The sequence below is a fragment of the Capricornis sumatraensis genome, chromosome 11, assembly GCF_032405125.1.
Source record: "Capricornis sumatraensis isolate serow.1 chromosome 11, serow.2, whole genome shotgun sequence".
Taxonomy (NCBI): Eukaryota; Metazoa; Chordata; class Mammalia; order Artiodactyla; family Bovidae; genus Capricornis; species Capricornis sumatraensis.
In genome coordinates, this window is record NC_091079.1 from 83243109 (window position 1) to 83258008 (window position 14900).

At 38.1% G+C, this 14900-nt stretch overlaps 1 protein-coding gene across 1 annotated transcript in view; it reads left to right on the forward strand.

Annotated features, from left to right (window-relative positions):
- Nucleotides 1-14900, forward strand: part of RGS22 (regulator of G protein signaling 22) — a 137585-nt gene that overhangs the window by 102685 nt on the left and 20000 nt on the right. Inside the window, exons 19-22 of the mRNA XM_068983437.1 lie at nucleotides 754-912; nucleotides 3717-3785; nucleotides 6523-6684; nucleotides 11680-11859. Of these exons, the coding sequence (XP_068839538.1) occupies nucleotides 754-912; nucleotides 3717-3785; nucleotides 6523-6684; nucleotides 11680-11859 (570 nt within the window). The remainder of the gene's footprint in view (nucleotides 1-753; nucleotides 913-3716; nucleotides 3786-6522; nucleotides 6685-11679; nucleotides 11860-14900) is intronic.

The following is a 14900-nucleotide window of genomic DNA, read 5'->3' on the forward strand; positions in this document are numbered from 1 at the left end:
AGTATTTTTTAGTTAATTAATTTTATGGCCATTAGTATTTTTGAAACCAGCAATTTTGTAGAAGATGATTTTGGCTACAGAGAAATTGTGTCTTATAAAAGGACTACTGATGCAAGTCAGCAACTGTTATCTGTGCAACCTGGCCTTTTTCTGCTTCCTGTCATCTCTGTTTTCTTCTTTGAAGTTGTTGGAACAGCCCTACCTTGCTACCACCACCGTCATTCCACTGTCTCCAACCCAGTGTTTATTGGTGATGTGCACATTTATAATACCTGAGTCGTTTGTCTCTTGATGAAGTAATGCCTTATTTTTCTCAAACAAAAGAAAATGCCTTCTCAAAGAAGTCCATTTGAGTAGAATCAGAGATTCATAGACTATTTGACCTGGAAGAGAACTTAGAAAACTAAAAGACTAATGGCCTTATTTTACAGTTGAGGAAATTGAAGCCATGGAGAAAAAAAAATGGCCTTGCAGTTGTCACACAGGATACAAATCCCTGTGTCCTTTGAAACGACTAAATTAGCAAAATCATACCTCTAAAACAACCATCACATAAACCACAATTCTCTGTTTGATAATAGGGGAGTTATCTGTCTTTGCTATACACAATATAGCCAGGAGCTATTTTATAGAAAATGAAAATTTTGGCACCTATCATGGGCTCAGCATATCGTTTTGGGGTGAATGAATAAATTAATGACCATTAGTATTTCTTTGCTTATACAGAAGTTTGTTTCATTTTTCCTTTCTTAGATAATGAATTTAAGTGGTGGCTGGGGAAAGATTCTCCATGAGCAACTTGATGCAGCTGTTCTAATTGAAATTCAGAAGCATGTCCTAAATAGACTAGAAAATGTTTGGTTGCCGTTGTTTCTTGCAAGTGAACAGTTTGCAGCACGTCAAAAGATAAAGGTATCTAAGTTAATATAAATTTGGGATAGCAATTGACAGCACCTCTCAAAACATTAAATGTGCATACCTGTTGACTCAGCTATTGTACTACTATGCATAGTGGTTAACAGCTGAGAGCCAGACTTCTCGAGTTTTAATTTCAACACTGCCACATATTAATTGTGCACCACTACATTTTATAAACCTTAGTTTTCTCATTTGGAAAAAAATGGAGTTAATAAGAATAATAGCTTCATAAGATTGTTATGAAGAGGAAATGATATATGTGTGGTTTCTTAGAATGGTGCCTGGCACACAGCAAACACTCACATATTGTCTTAATATAGTTACTATTTTTTATATTATTATTGAGTCTTCATATAAATAGGCAAGGGTATATGAATGGGAATAATCAAATGAATAATGATAATTTCATACTGTGGAAAAGTATGCAGATTTCCATATAAAATGAGATTATAAAAATGAGATTTCTACAAATATTGATGATGAAACATGTTATTTATTGAGTGAAACAAGCAGGATCAGACCAATATGTAGATGACAATCCCATTATATATGCTTATATCTCTATATACGTCTATGCATTTCTCTCTCCTCTCTATCTCTATTTATGTTTATAAGCAAAGATCAAAAAAGGATCTATCTCCTGGGAATGGGTATGGGGAGTGAGAAAGATTTTTACTTTGTAAAGTAGGGGTTTTGTTGTTGTTGCTTTACTTTGTTTAGTTTGTATTTTATAAGAAGCAGGTATTGCTTTGATAATTTTAGATGTCATTATCACATCTAAAAACAGGCAAACCTGATCTTTACAAAATGAACACAAGGAGTACAGAACATGTACTTCTGGAGTTTAGTGTGCAAAGCACATGCTATTAGTATTGACCAGGAAGGATGTTAAAAACCTGCCTTCCATAGTTAATTTATCAAACACTGTGAGTCTTACTTATCTGGAAAGATCCTTAGTCTTCTCAGCACTTTAAGTTATGGAAAACACAGTACAGCTGGAAACATAGACCTCACAGTCTAGTCAAGGCTGTGGTTTTTCCTGTGGTCATGTATGGATGGGAGAGCTGGACTGTGAAGAAGGCTGAGCACCGAAGAATTGATGCTTTTAAAGTGTGGTGTTGGAGAAGACTCTTGAGAGTCCCTTGGACTGCAAGGAGATCCAACCAGTCCATCCTAAAGGAGATCAGTCCTGGGTATTCACTGGAAGGACTGATATTGAATCTGAAACTCCAATACTTTGGTTACCTCATGTGAAGAGTTGACTCATTGGAAAAGACCCTGATGCTGGGAAAGATTAAGGGCAGGAGAAGGGGACGACAGAGGATGAGACGGCTGGATGGCATCACTGACTCAACGGACATGGGTTTGGGTGGACTCCGGGAGTTGGTGATGGACAGGGAGGCCTGGCGTGCTGCGGTTCATGGGGTCGCAAAGAGTCAGACACAACTGAGCGACTGAACTGAACTGACAGTATGGGGGAGAAGACCTGACTTGTTTTAAGCAGAAAGTTCATGGAAATAAGCTTTGGAACAATTCAGGTTTCCTCATTTCCTTTCTTCAGCAAACTAATTGTCTATCCAAAGCCAAGTAAAAAGATATTTGGCTTACTAATCTTGTTTACCATGTTTTCTCACTATGATTACCACAGTAATATTTATTCTAATTTACAGCTCCTTCCTGACTTAGCAATTCTTTGGGTGGCCAGCAGCATACACTGATTCTGGCAGCCTTAAGCAAAGACAGAGGGGAAGGGAGATCAAGAATTTGTAATAAAATTATGCTGGAGCATCTCACACACTCAGAGGAAGAGTTGACACCCAAGCTTTACTTCTAAAGCTGGCCAGGGGCCAGGACATCCCTGGGAACTCAGCAAAAAGACTTCTGAGATCTTTTCTCCACCATGTAGATACCAAGAGACTCAGCAGCAGTGATTCCAGTCCCTGTCTCTCTAGGTCAGCTCCTGGATCTACCTGCTGTTGAGGAGAGTCGCTGAGCACAAACTTGGCAAGGGTGGTTCTCCCAAATGGAAAATATTGTGAGCAGGCAATAACCTCAAGAAATGTCTACTGTGTATTGAGTAACTTTTGTACTTTTTTTTTTTTTCGTCCAACATGAATCTTTCTATTAAAATTTTTACAGTGTTGTGTTGGGTTTTGCCATACAACAACACAAATCAGCCAGAATTATACATACCTGCCCTCCCTTCCTAGCCTCCCTCCTCTCCTGCCATCCCATCCTTCCCGGTCATCACAGAGCCCCAGCTTCTCACCAGCTATCCATTAGTTGTGGCTGGAGAATAGCACAAAAATCTGGGAAGTCTTAATTATCTTTCCAGTTTCAGTTTCCATGTGACTCAAAGTTGTCTAGCTTTGGGGCAGTACACTCAGGTATCATTCCATTTTGAAGATGAGGAAACTTCAGAGAATTTGAGTGGACCTGGGCAGGGCTTCTATTTCTAAGTCTTAATCTTCTTTCTCCTGCTCTCTTTCTTATCCACACTGACCTTTAAAAAAAATTATTTTTGATTGCCTCACATGCAGCATCTTTTGTTGTGGTATGGGCTTAGTAGTTACGGTAGCATGTGGGGTTAATTGCCCCATGGCATGTGGGATCCTAGTTCCCCAACCAAGGATCAAACCCATGTCCCCTGCATTCAAAGGCGGATTCTTAACCATTGGACCAAGAGAAGTCCCCCACACTGACCTTTACTGCATTTTTTAAAGCTGTTGAATCAGTAAGTGATTTCAACACTGTGGACATTCTGAATAACTGGATAAAATCATTGGTTTTGCTTCTAGGTACAGATAAAAGACATAGCTGAAGAGCTTTTACTACAGAAGCGTGAAAGGAAAATTGGAGTCTGGAAGGCAAGTAGTATTTGTTATATTCTTCCTTTTGTAAGTCCCAACTGTCAAAGTATTTTTCTTCCCCTTCCTATACAAAGATCTTCATTGTAGATAATGCTTTCTACGCCAGCAGATGCTGACACTATTCTTAACTGGCTGAAGGACTCTCAGGGAAAGTGTAATTCTACTAGCGCCCTCTTCTTAAAGATTTCCCTGACCTGCTCAACTCTGGAAGTGTGTGATTGGATTTTAAATATATATTTTTAATTATTTTGCTTGTGATGGACTTATTGAGACAGGCCGTTTTTCCAGCATGTGATAGTTTATTTATTACTGGGAGTAGATTACACAAAAAGAATGAGGAGTATGCAGCAGAATCAGTAACTTAAATTATCTTACATTATCCTCTTTATTTAGAAGTATATTTTAACTTTAAAAGAGTTAAGAGAACTGTCATTTTGGTGATTATTTAAACCACTATAATATGATACCTTCTTAGAAATTGCCTATTTTTCTTCTTAACAAGAATGATAAACACAGTCTTCTTTTGGAGCCTACAAATTTATTTGTATTCATCCTTCTGTAGGTCTTGATAAAATGTCAGACTAGACCCAGGTGAACGTCCACAATCTAGCAAAGATAAAAATCTGTTAGACTATTAGAGGAGTATATGTATCAGTTAGGATCTTGTTTTTTCTGTGTTTTCTTCTCGAAAGGAAATATTCTTAAATTTGTCCCTTTTATGTATTTAAAAAAATGCTAAATAGAATGGCCTTATATTTCATATTATTATGCATTATATATTATGTTATTTTCTGTTTAGTTAAATTATAGGTTTTAGTTAAATTACTAAGTTTTAGTATCTTAAGAAGCAGGTCTTAAAACATTATTTGTTAAGTGGGTTTTAAATAAACATCCCAGTCTAATACATAGTTGTTCCTATTTATAGGGCTGTAATTTTAATATGGACCATCTGGTGAGGGTCTTAACTTTTTGTCCTTGAAACTCCACATGTGCCTCACTAAAATTGTGATAGACATCTATTCACTTTATCTGCGATGAAGGCACCCCCATTCATCTAGACTGCCTGGAGTTGCCTTCACTTCGCAGTTTCCACCTCAGCAGTCACCCTCAAAGTCTTTCTCTGCAAAGCCCCTGCTCCCCCAGGCAAATTAGTTACTCCTTCCTTTGTGTTCCCATAGACCTTTTACATAGCTCTCTTAAACACTTTTATCGTCGGTCACATATGATTTGTTTCAAGAAACATAGCTTACGCATTGTCAGTAACGGATATTTATTATGTATAATAGATATTTGTCATTGATTTTACTATAATTCCTAAGTTTATCCAAAAAATTGCCTTTAGAATGATGCTTCCTGGCATGGTTGTAGGCTAACCTCAGATTTTGGGGACTTCAATAAATTTATCAAATGTAAAAAAATCTATTCAGTAAATTGAATAAAATCTATTATGTTTTTTAATCTGAGAGGCTAAAGGCGGGGGTGAATATGTGACCTAAAAGGGTCAAGGTAAAAAAAAGTAGACAAAATAGGACTTCCCTGGTGGTCTAGCAGTTAAGCATCCACCTGCCAACACAGAGGACTCAGGTTTGATCCCTGGTCCAGAAAGATTACACGTGTTGTGGGCGACTAACCCCCTGTGCCACAACTACCGAGCCCGCACACTCTAGAGCCCATGCTCCACAACAAGAGAAGCCACCGCAGTGAGATGCCATCGCACCATAGCTGGAGAGCAGCCCCGCTCACAGCAGCTGAGACCAGCACGGCCAGAAAGAAGGAAAGAGACAAAGAAGGGCATATCAAGAAAAGTAGACCTCATATACTTCAAAACTGAGAGGATATAAAATAAGTAATGCCTTTATAAAAGTGAGGCCTTTGTAGTAAAATAGTATGTCTTTTCTGTTGTGTAAAGTGAATCCTGGGTCAGAGAAAGTGTATCGTCAAAAATATGCAATAATAGTTTAATTTCTTCTTGTTATTAATTATTAATAGTAACTTATTATTAAAATAACATAAAGATGCCCCACCTTAAAAACTTGGCCTTTTGGGAATCCCCTGGTAGTCCAGTGGTGAGGACTCAGCGTTTTCATGGCGATGCCACAGGTTCGATCCCTAGTCAGGAAACTAAGATCCTGCAAGCCCGCAAGCCCACAAGCCAAAATCCAAAACCAAAAACAGAGACAAAAAAACGCCACTATCTTTCTAGGATAGAATTATAGTGAAGCTCCACAGTAAAATTTCCTATTTAAATTATAATCGGATGAATTGGTAATTTTTCCTACAGTTTTTTAAAAAATATCTTAAATGTTCAACTGCTTTTACTTTTTGAAAGTCAGGAAAATTATATATTAATATATAACATATAGTATAAAATAATAATATATAATCATAACATCATGAAGAATTCATACTATATACCCAAGTGTAGTTTTTCACCATCTCTCAAACTCTAATGATTATTAACATTCTCAGTCCTCTGTAATATAATCATATATTCTAAGTCATCAAATCATTTCATTTTCTCCCCATCTCTTAAAAAAATGATGCCATAAAAATATAAAGGAGACAAAAGGGAGAAGAAAAGAGAGGGGAAGTTGCCAAATTCTCTTTATCCATGCTATAAATGTCAACAGCCCAAAACAAAGGAGATAGAAGTTGGTAATTTTTAGCCTAATAAATGACTTTATTATTAATTTTGAGAACACAGCTAATTTTATGTATTCTCTGATTTGGACAGCCTGTGGAGAGTAAGTGGATATCATCGTCTTGTGAAATCATTGCTTTCCGTAAAGCTTTATTGAATCCAGTTACTGCAAGACAATTTCAACGCTTTGTGGCTCTAAAAGGAGATTTATTGGAAAATGGGGTGCTCTTTTGGCAAGAAGTACAAAAATATAAGGTATTGTATTAGAAGCTGGAGAAAACCACCTCTTTTTAAGGAGGAAATGCATTAACATATCAGATTCCTAACTATATGGACAAGATTTGTATCCCAACTTGCTGTCTTCATCAGTTCAGTTCAGTTCAGTCGCTCAGTCGTGTCCGACTCTGCGACCCCATGAATCGCAGCACGCCAGGCCTCCCTGTCCATCACCAACTCCCGGAGTTCACTCAGACTCACGTCCATTGAGTCACTGATGCCATCCAGCCATCTCATCTTCTGTCGTCCCCTTCTCCTCCTGCCCCCAATCCCTCCCAGCATCAGAGTCTTTTCCAATGAGTCAACTCTTCACATGAGGTGGCCAAAGTACTGGAGTTTCAGCTTTAGCGTCATTCCTTCCAAAGAAATCCCAGGGCTGATCTCCTTCAGGATGGACTGGTTGGATCTCCTTGCAGTCCAAGGGACTCTCAAGAGTCTTCTCCAACACCACAGTTCAAAAGCATCAATTCTTCGGCACTCAGCCTTCTTCACAGTCCAGCTCTCACATCCATACATGACCACAGGAAAAACCATAGCCTTGACTAGACGGACCTTAGTCAGCATAGTAATGTCTCTGCTTTTGAATATGCTATCTAGGTTGGTCATAACTTTTCTTCCAAGGAGTAAGCGTCTTTTAATTTCATGGCTGCAGTCACCATCTGCAGTGATACCAATATGTAAATACTGAGATATTGATTGTCTATATTAGATATATTTATTATTATATACTGAAGAGTAAGAGTTAGTCTTGAAATGATGGTATTAGATTTTTCAGGGTTTCACATATATTCTAATGAGAATTTTCCTGAAAAGTTTTAACTATGTTCTTGCATATTACTTATCTATAAATGTACATTTTTTCCTGAAGATATTCATATTCAGCACTTTAACCAAGGCTTCTTTACAAAAATTCCTCCTAACCATATTTGCAGCAATAGTGTTCAAAGATAATGGATTACAGAGAAATAAACCATCAGAAATGAAAGAGGCTTCTCTATCAGAATGGCAAATTCTTAACAAAATAAGTGAAAGAGCAAGCTGTTAGCTATCAAAGCAGTTTATTATCAGGTTTAATTATTTGATGAAATCATATAGAATCTCTGCATTGAAGAGAGAAGGAAAGGACTCTCTAGGTTATATAACCTAGACTTGAAAACAGAAATATTGTCTCGAAATATGTAAGAGTAGACATCCCTGCTCCTAAGGTAAGCAGGCTCATTACATTGCAATCAGCCTGTTTAATCCCATTTTTTATAAAAGTAGGGAGTAAAAATGAAACTGGAATTCAAGAGGATAAGGCTTTCAGTTGAACTATGATCTAAGCACGGATTGCAGTGTGTGGTTAGTCACTTTAGTCGTGTGCGATTCTGTGCAACCCTGTGGACTGTAGCCCACCAGGCTCCTCTGGCCGTGGGGTTCTCCAGGCAAGAATACTGGAGTGGGTTGCCATTCCCTTCTCCAGGCAGGGATATGTGGCACTAATACTCTGCACCATGTTTATTCTATATAGTTAGTAGTTGCTCAATACCATTTTGCTTCCAGACTTTCTCCAGCATTCCATGAAACTGTTTTCTACTCTTTTCTGTTATCCACAGTTTTTGTACCTTTCTCAACACAAAAATTTCTCCAAGGGAAAAAAAAAAGTATTTTGAGATATAAGTTCTTTCAAAATCTATCACAAGATAAATAATATTAAAATAATTTTTTGAAAATTAAAAAGGGGGTAAGATCTCTTTTCCAGAACAGGAAATTATTATGGTCTTTAAGCTAAAATGAATACGAGTAGGTCCAACCCTGTTTGGACAAAAGGTAAGGAGATAAACTGTGCAAAATAAGCATTAAAAAAAAAAACAGAGACTCATACATAGTCAACGCTTTGTGACTGTCACTCCTCCAAAGCTGTCCTTGGTCTTCATTTAAATATCTTTTCTGTGGTGTAGAATGGGGGACATATAATCCTATATAGCTATTAAAAACCATGCTATTTAAGTGAATGTGTTTATTCAGTAAGTATTTACTAAATGCTAGATTGCAGGAATAAAAAAAATGGATACAATACATTGTCTTCCCTCGAGGAGGGGAATCATCCATGAAAACAAAATATGATGAAATAACGTTGATTATAATACATATTCTAACTGGTTATAATTTTGATACAGAGGAGGGGATGATTCAGGGAGGCTGGTAGGTCAGGGAGGTCTCAGCAGAAGTGATGATTCTTACAGAGGACTCTACTCAGTCCTCTGTAATGACTTACGTAGGAAAAGAATCTAAAAAAAAGTGGTTATACGTATATGTAAAACTGATTCACTTTGCTGTATTCCTGAAACATAACATAACATTGTAAACTCTACTCCCAAGAAAAATTTTTCAAAAAAAGAAGTAATGATACTTGAATTAGGTCTTGAGGAAGTTTGCCAGAAAGAAACCTGGCATGTCTTAACTGAGCTCATTTTTATATGGCTTACTCATACTAAGTGTTTGTGTCTGTCAGATATTATCTTAATGCCTTTCACGTGATAACTACCTTATCCTTTATAAGAATCCTAGGTCAAAGCTGTTAATTCTCACCATTCTACAGATGAAGAAACTAAGGCACAGAAAAGTTAAACTTCTGTGCCTCATACAGCTAACTAAGTAGTAGAGCTGGAATTTGAGCCAAGACATTCTATTGCTAAAGCTTGTGGCCTTAACCACTAAGTTATACTCCCTCCCAGGGATGATATGCAAAGGGATGGCTCCTATGATCTTAATCAGACATAGTTCTGAATTGTGAAAAGCTGGAAAGAACTATGATGTTCAACAGCAGGACATTGCTTACTTTAATTATAATCTATGCATTAGAATACTCTGAAGGCATTAAAAATTTGCTGTTGGAAGATTAATCAGTGATGGGAAAAATATATTCATCTTACTGATTTTTTAAAACCTAGCTACTAGAAAGCAGTATGATTTAATATAAAGTGTGTGTGTGTGTGTGTGTGTGTGTGTGTGTGCGCGTGCGTGTGCGTGTGCATATCCCTAAAGAGAAAAGACTGGAAGGATATATACATCCAACACACACTTTTTGAGCATCTACAGGGCCAGGCTAAAACCTGAGGCTACAACTGTGACCCAGTCTCTCCTCTCAGGGTTTGCAGTGTCAGAGGGGGGACAGACAAGTTACAGAGCAGGTGGCTATGCGAGTGTGAGCAGTGCGACGGGTGGGAGGTGCACAGGGTGCAGTGAGGCACCGAAGCTGGCCGTCACCTCGACCGAGGCAGACACAGAACGTTTAGCAGAGAACAGTACAGTTGACCCTTGAACGACAAGGGTTTGAACTGCAAGGTCCACTCATATCTGAATTTTTTTCAACAAATTCAGACCCCAGTACTTCACAGTCCACTGCTGTTTGAATCCACAGGTGTGGAAACACAGATACAGACGGCCAACTGTAAAGTTATGCATGGATTTTCAACTGCAGGGGCGGGGTTGGTGCCCCTAACCCCCGACCCGTGTTCAAAGGTCGACTGTGTGCTTAAACTGAAACCTTAACAATAAGTAAAAGTGAACTCAGCTAATGGTAGAGTAGGGCATAAAAGCCAGAAAAAATGCCAGGTTGGATTCTGTCTAAATTCTGACTCTACACTCTCAAAATTAACATTGTATAATTTCACAAATTTGTTTTTATTTCACAATCCTTATATTTCCATAATAATAAAAAACCAAGATCATTGTAAAGCAACTATACTCCAATAAAAATTAATTTAAAAAATAATAATTAACTTGGCTCACCAGATATATAATAATTTCACTAGTAACAGCAAAAAATTTAATTTTGGGTAACATAGCAAGCATGTGTTATAAATAGGCATTTTCTGAGGGAGTACTAAATTGCATAAAAATGCTAACGGTTGTCTCAGTGTAACATTTATATCAAGATTTTTCACATATAGTTTATGCCAAACTTAAAATTTATGTAATGTTTTATATGGCAAACACTAGAAATTTTCTTTCTTTAATTGTCCTTAAGACAGTTATTACAATGCCTGTCATACAGTGAGCACTTAATAAATGTTGGCTAATTCCTGGCCTAGAATTACAAGTTTCCAAACTTTTGTGTTTTCTAGTGATTTAGAGAACAATATCTTTAGCAAGGAAATGTCATAATTCAAGCTCAGCTACCTCTTTGTCTTAAAAAGTGATAGCCTTACATCTCTGACATAAAACTGGGTCTTTTATCATTACATATATCATTACTGTATTTAAATTCTTTAGCTATAAAGATGATAATGTAATAGGTTATCTGAAAAAATATAGATACTGAGATGCATAACAATATACCTATTAAATACAGCATTCCCATTTATATGCTAGCGTTTTTGAGTCTAAATCACCTTGGCGTAGAAGCAGTTATGGTGGAAAAAGCTTTTGTGTCCGCTTGTAACTTGAGTTAGGTGCTTGTTCTCCATTGTGCCACTTATTAGCTATCTCAGATTGGAATCATGTGTTTTCATGCTTCTCATCCTGTAGATATTGAGCCTTTTAAGGACAGGTACTGTGTCTTGGGGCTCACCTCAAGGTCTGGCATTTTGCAGGTACTTAATATGAATTTGTTAAATGAGTCAAAGCAGACACTAAAGCTGTTCCTTTGCCAGGAGAAGAAGCAGCCAAGATTAAAATGAAATCTGTGTTTACTTAAGGTATATGTGTCAAAGTCTTAGGTTCCTTTAAAAGGCAAAGACTGACCAAATGGGTGGCAGAACATGACACACACAGACATGAAGACACAGGCTAGGAGCAAAAAAGAAAAAAAAAGGCTTAGGTTCTTCAAATCCAAGAAAAATAAAATCTATGATTTTTAAGATAGTCTTGACATGTCCCAGTACTCTCTTGACCTGAAGTTACATTAACTGAAAGACATATTGATGTATTCTATAAAGTGTTCTATTAATGCATTAATCATGTATTGATCTATCTTTCCTCCTTGTTTAGGACTTGTGCCATTCTCATTGTGATGAGTCTATCATACACAAGAAGATTATGACTATTATCAACTGCTTTATTAATTCCAGCATCCCCCCAACTTTACAAATTGACATTCCAGTAGAGCAAGCCCAGAAGATTATTGAACACAGGAAGGAGCTGGGACCGTATGTATTCAGAGAGGCACAGGTAAGAAATCAGAGCATGTAGTAAGCATACTTTAAAACAGATTAGTAGTCTAGATATTCTTTTAAAGTTTTTGTATTATTCATATTTGGCAAGGTTTGACTCCTCCTAATCCTGGGATTTATTCTACTTCATTAGAAAAACGTTGCCAATGCCACATAACATAGAAACTAGTAACTTGCTATTTTGCTGATGGTAATACACAGCAAATATAATTTTTAAAATTCTATACTTTGACTTTGCATGGTTATCATTTTATTTCTAATTTATAAATCCCCAACTAATTTCTCCTTCCTTTCCCACCATTCATATTTCCTTTTAAAATATCTGCTACCACAAAAAATGTGTCAATTATGTGTGTCCCAAGATTTGTGTATTTTTAAAAGTTGGAATATTCACATAGCTCATAAAGTAAGTGAGAGGAGATTTAAGTACCCAACCAACATAAAGTACACAAGCTCATGAAAGGAAAATCATGCCTGTTAACCTGCTCAAGTTACTTCTCTTTAAGATAAATAATAGAAAACAGTGATTTGCTTAACATAGTTTATTTGCATTTTGAAAAGCCTTTTAGTGATGTTGTTCCTGAAAAATGATTAAGAAAAATAAATTATAATAGGGGTAATAGGGAAGGCCCTGTCATGATTTAAGTGATCTGAAACAGAGATTTAGGGTATGAATGCCCTTGAGCATGGAAACAGACCATTATTCCTTAACATTTTCATTTGCAAGCCAGCTGTGTTCTAAATCCTAAAAGGAACCGAAAGCAGACTCACCATCCAAATTATGCATTAAAATAGGCAAAAATATAGAGAGATGATTGATGATCTGCTAGGGAGAAATAGAAAACATGGTGTCAGAATTGTAGCATCTGTTAATGAAAAGATCGCTTAGCCTAGCCTAGGTCTCCTGATGGCCAGGCCAAGGCCTGCCCATCCAGATCACAGCCTCGAGGCTGATGGTGAATGTCTTGAGCTGCTTATGTTGGTTGGTTCCGCCACGCTGTCCAGGGAGCGCAGCCAGGGAACTTTACTGGAGTCCTTTAGTTTATGCCTTCTGTCTCATTTCCCAAAACAGAGTCCCAGATATATCTTAAGTATAATCTTTAGGGTATCAGAGAACAAGAGAATATTTAGGGGCCTCACCTCACCAAATCTATTGTTTCCGTGTTCCCTAAGGAAGCTCAGAGAATGACATAGCTCCTACCCAGGTGTGCAAGCCGGAGATCTGGTTGCCATCTTCACGTCTTCTCTCTCCTTTGTTCCCTGATCTTTGGTGATCTTCAGTCACTAACATGTATCCATTTGTCTCCTTATCTGTTATTCTATCTACTTTTCTCCAACTCCATGCCTCAGTTTACATCTGCAGTGTCTAACATTGATTACCAAAATTCCCTGCCCCTAGACTCTCTCAAAACCATTTAACTTACCGCAGATGGAGCCATCTTTTTCAAAATGTGTATTTGATCATGTCACTTCTCTGCTTTCAATTTCGACTACTCCCATCGTCCTCAGACTGGAGACCATATTCCTTCATCAATATCTCTCTAAGCAGATGCCTTTCCACTCGCTGCCATCTATCTCTGTCTTACTGAAATACTAGATTTTTTACTTTTATTTGTTTATTTATTTTGGCTGCACAGCATGTGGGATCTTCATTCCTTGACCAGGGATTGAACTTGCACCCCTGCATTGATTTTAATTTTTTTTTTTTTTTTGCTTTATTTTGGCCTCACAGCTTTCAGGATCTTAGTTCCCCAGTCAGGGATCAAACTCACGCTCCCTACAGTGGAAGTGTGGTGTCTTAATTATGGGACCACCAGGGAAGGCCCACTGAAATACTTGTATTTCCATAGAAAGGCAATGGCACCCCACTCCAGTACTCTTGCCTGGAAAATCCCATGGATGGAGGAGCCTGGTGGGCTGGAGTCCATGGGGTCGCTAAGGGTCGGACACAACTGAGCGACTTCACTTTCACTTTTCACTTTGACGCACTGGAGAAGGAAATGGCAACCCACTCCAGTGTTCTTGCCTGGAGAATCCCAAGGACGAGGGAGCCTGATGGGCTGCCATCTATGGGGTCGCACAGAGTCGGACATGACTGAAGCGACTTGGCAGTAGCATCAGCAGCCATTTCACCGGAGAAGGCAATGGCAACCTACTCCAGTACTCTTGCCAGGAGAATCCCATGGACAGAGGAGCCTGGTAGGCTACAGTCCATGGGGTCACTAAGAGTTGGACATGACTGATGCGACTTAGCAGCAGCAGCAGCAGAGAGGCCTTACTTTCTTCCCTCCAGAGCTTTTCACAGTCTCATCTTCTCTCCTTTATGCTTCTGTGATATCCTGTGTTTGTCCCTGTCAGAACACTTATCACACAAAATTGAAAATAGCTGTTCTCATGCCTGACTTTCCCACTGGACTGTAAGGTCTTTGAGAATAGGAACTGTTTCTTATTTGCTGCTGTGGCCTGCATGCCTAGCACAGAATAGACACTATCATTTTTGAAAACATGAATGAATGATGTGAGAAGAGATCAGTCATGAGAAAAATAGCTCAAATTGGAAATAGAACAACGTTGCATTAAAGGACTGAAGAGTAAACAAGAAGCGATTGCCTGTTTTAGTATCGCTTTCACTTATAACATCTGCCTTTCCCCCACCTGCATTCCTAATAGCTTGAAAGTTTTCGTCACTCAGCCATATTTTCACTGACACTCTTCACTCATGCTGCAGCCATTGCCTATCCACTGGCAATGTGGGAAGTAGCTCCATATTTATTCAAAAATGTTTCTAACAGTCTGGTTGTCTTTTAAGGTTCTGGAGGTACAGGGTAATTTTCATAAATAATATGAATGTTATTAACTGCAACTTTCAGAAATAGAGCAATTTTTTTCAGGCACCCTGTTCTACATGCAGGATCTTAGTTTCCCAACCAGGGATCAGACCCATGCCCCCTGCACTGCAAGTGGGGACCCCTAACCACTGAACCTTCAAGGATTCCCAGAAATAGAGAAACTTTATGTCTGCCTCGAAATAGTGTGCCC